The following is a 1888-nucleotide window of genomic DNA, read 5'->3' on the forward strand; positions in this document are numbered from 1 at the left end:
AATAGACCATTTTACAGTTGTAGCTAAGTTGCCTGGCCAAAGAATGGAAGCGAGGCTACCGGTGACCCTGGTTTGATACAAACCTTTGTGCTTTTCTAATATTAATGTACACTAATTTGAATCAGAACAGCACAATTGACATGATTGAAAGAAGTGAGATCCGTATCAATTCAAGGTTACCGCCAGCCTCGCAGCCGTTCGTAGGCTAGGTCACTGAGAAAACAACTGTAAAATGACCTATTATGAGAGGAGAATGTTAGCATACCAGAAAAACAAGCTGTGCCTTATTAGTATTCTTTGTATAAAAAATACTAATGAGGATTGTTTTATCAGGAAGATAAAGCTCATGCACGTGACATTTTATCGATGTTTTGACAGGATGTTAGCCTCATGAATTATGAATGTCTTTTTTATTTCAACGGAGACTCTGGGAACAAAAATGCATGGCTGCTTAAAAACCGATTACGCAAACGAGAAATATGTGAGTTGTGGGCTGCGGGTCTCGAGCTGCTGCAGCCTGCAAATTTGACCATCGCATTTTAAACCTCATTACATTTGCGCGGCCGTTTTCATTCTCATGAATCGCTCCAAAAAACACCAGATCGCGTGGTATATACGCATAGTTAAGCAAGAAAATTCACACTTACTTAGAAACATTGTTTAATTTATTGTTGTAGAAGATGTTTTGGATACAATATGAATAGACAGGTCTTATGTACGTCACAGAACGGTAACACATTAAAAAAGCAACATAAATTTAGATAGCTTTATGGTGACGTTGAAAGGCCTGTGATTGATTTCTAGTTCACTGAACATAAGATCCTCATTTGTAACATCAATTAATAATCTATGTAGTCACTGTTAGCACAACTAACAAAACTCCAAGATAAATACTAGTTAGAAATCTCAACACTAAAATTATTTGTAAGTTAAAAACAAAGAGTACAAAAAAGAAAATTAAAAGTGGGTAAAATCTTTGCGCCTGGAATATATTTTTAACTAGTGCAATGATCTATGGAAACAGAACCACATCCTGAAACAAGGAAGTCACGTCAAAGATGTCACGCAATAGCACCTTTCTGATCTTTACGTGACAGTTTTTAGAGTCTGACGTATTCACTTCCAAGCGACAGGACAATGCTACAGATTTGCTTTAAATTTCCTTTTAAGTATCCCTTGATTTTCACGCTTACGTACTGGATTACATAAGGTCTACAATCTTTAATAATTTCATCCACTCTCTAGTATTTATTTCCTATTTTTTCTTTCCTTTCAAGTGTTCCTTGGCGACTTGGGCAGTGGCTTGTTGCGCTTGAGCATGCGCAGCCTGTGCAGCTGCTTTCTTCTTGTTGAACAGGTTGATTTCCTCGTCCTATGAAGAAAGCATGTGGAAATGAATTTTTCTTTGCCCTTGTTCGACTCCGAGTTAAATTAATATACAAAACTCCATGGTACATCAAGCGAGTGAAAGGGAGGGAACGTGCGAAATCGCACACCGGAATATGGCTCCCATCCGGTATGGCTTCACCTCGGTTCTTTCTATGAATGAAATGATATATGAAATGAATCGTATATTGAACTGCGGATATGAAATCAAGTGAAGCTATGATTCTCGCAATTGTGTATAGAAGGCTGAAATTTTCAGGACTTCAACGGAGATTGAAGTCCTGAGTTTTTCAGGTTTCTCTACTAAATTGCTAAAATTGCGTTCAAAACTGCGAGGATCATAGCTTCACTTGACTCGGTTCTTTCTGTCGCTCTGTATTCGTTTCCATAATATCTGGTGCAAAATCGCAGAATTTTTGGTTTGAGGTCATCACCGCCCACATTCCTTAAACATAAACCTTATTCCAAAATGGCCACCATTCTAATATTCTTTCGTTTGCCT

General features: G+C 37.9%; 1 protein-coding gene across 1 annotated transcript in view; it reads right to left on the minus strand.

Moving 5' to 3' along the window:
* Positions 1-647: 647 nt before the first annotated feature.
* LOC138000542 (septin-11-like) overlaps positions 648-1888 on the minus strand; it is a 15569-nt gene continuing 14328 nt past the window's right edge. Inside the window, exon 14 of the mRNA XM_068847033.1 lies at positions 648-1372. Within this exon, the coding sequence (XP_068703134.1) occupies positions 1256-1372 (117 nt within the window). The 3' untranslated portion in view covers positions 648-1255. The remainder of the gene's footprint in view (positions 1373-1888) is intronic.

Source organism: Montipora foliosa, chromosome 4, assembly GCF_036669935.1.
Source record: "Montipora foliosa isolate CH-2021 chromosome 4, ASM3666993v2, whole genome shotgun sequence".
Lineage (NCBI taxonomy): Eukaryota > Metazoa > Cnidaria > Anthozoa > Scleractinia > Acroporidae > Montipora > Montipora foliosa.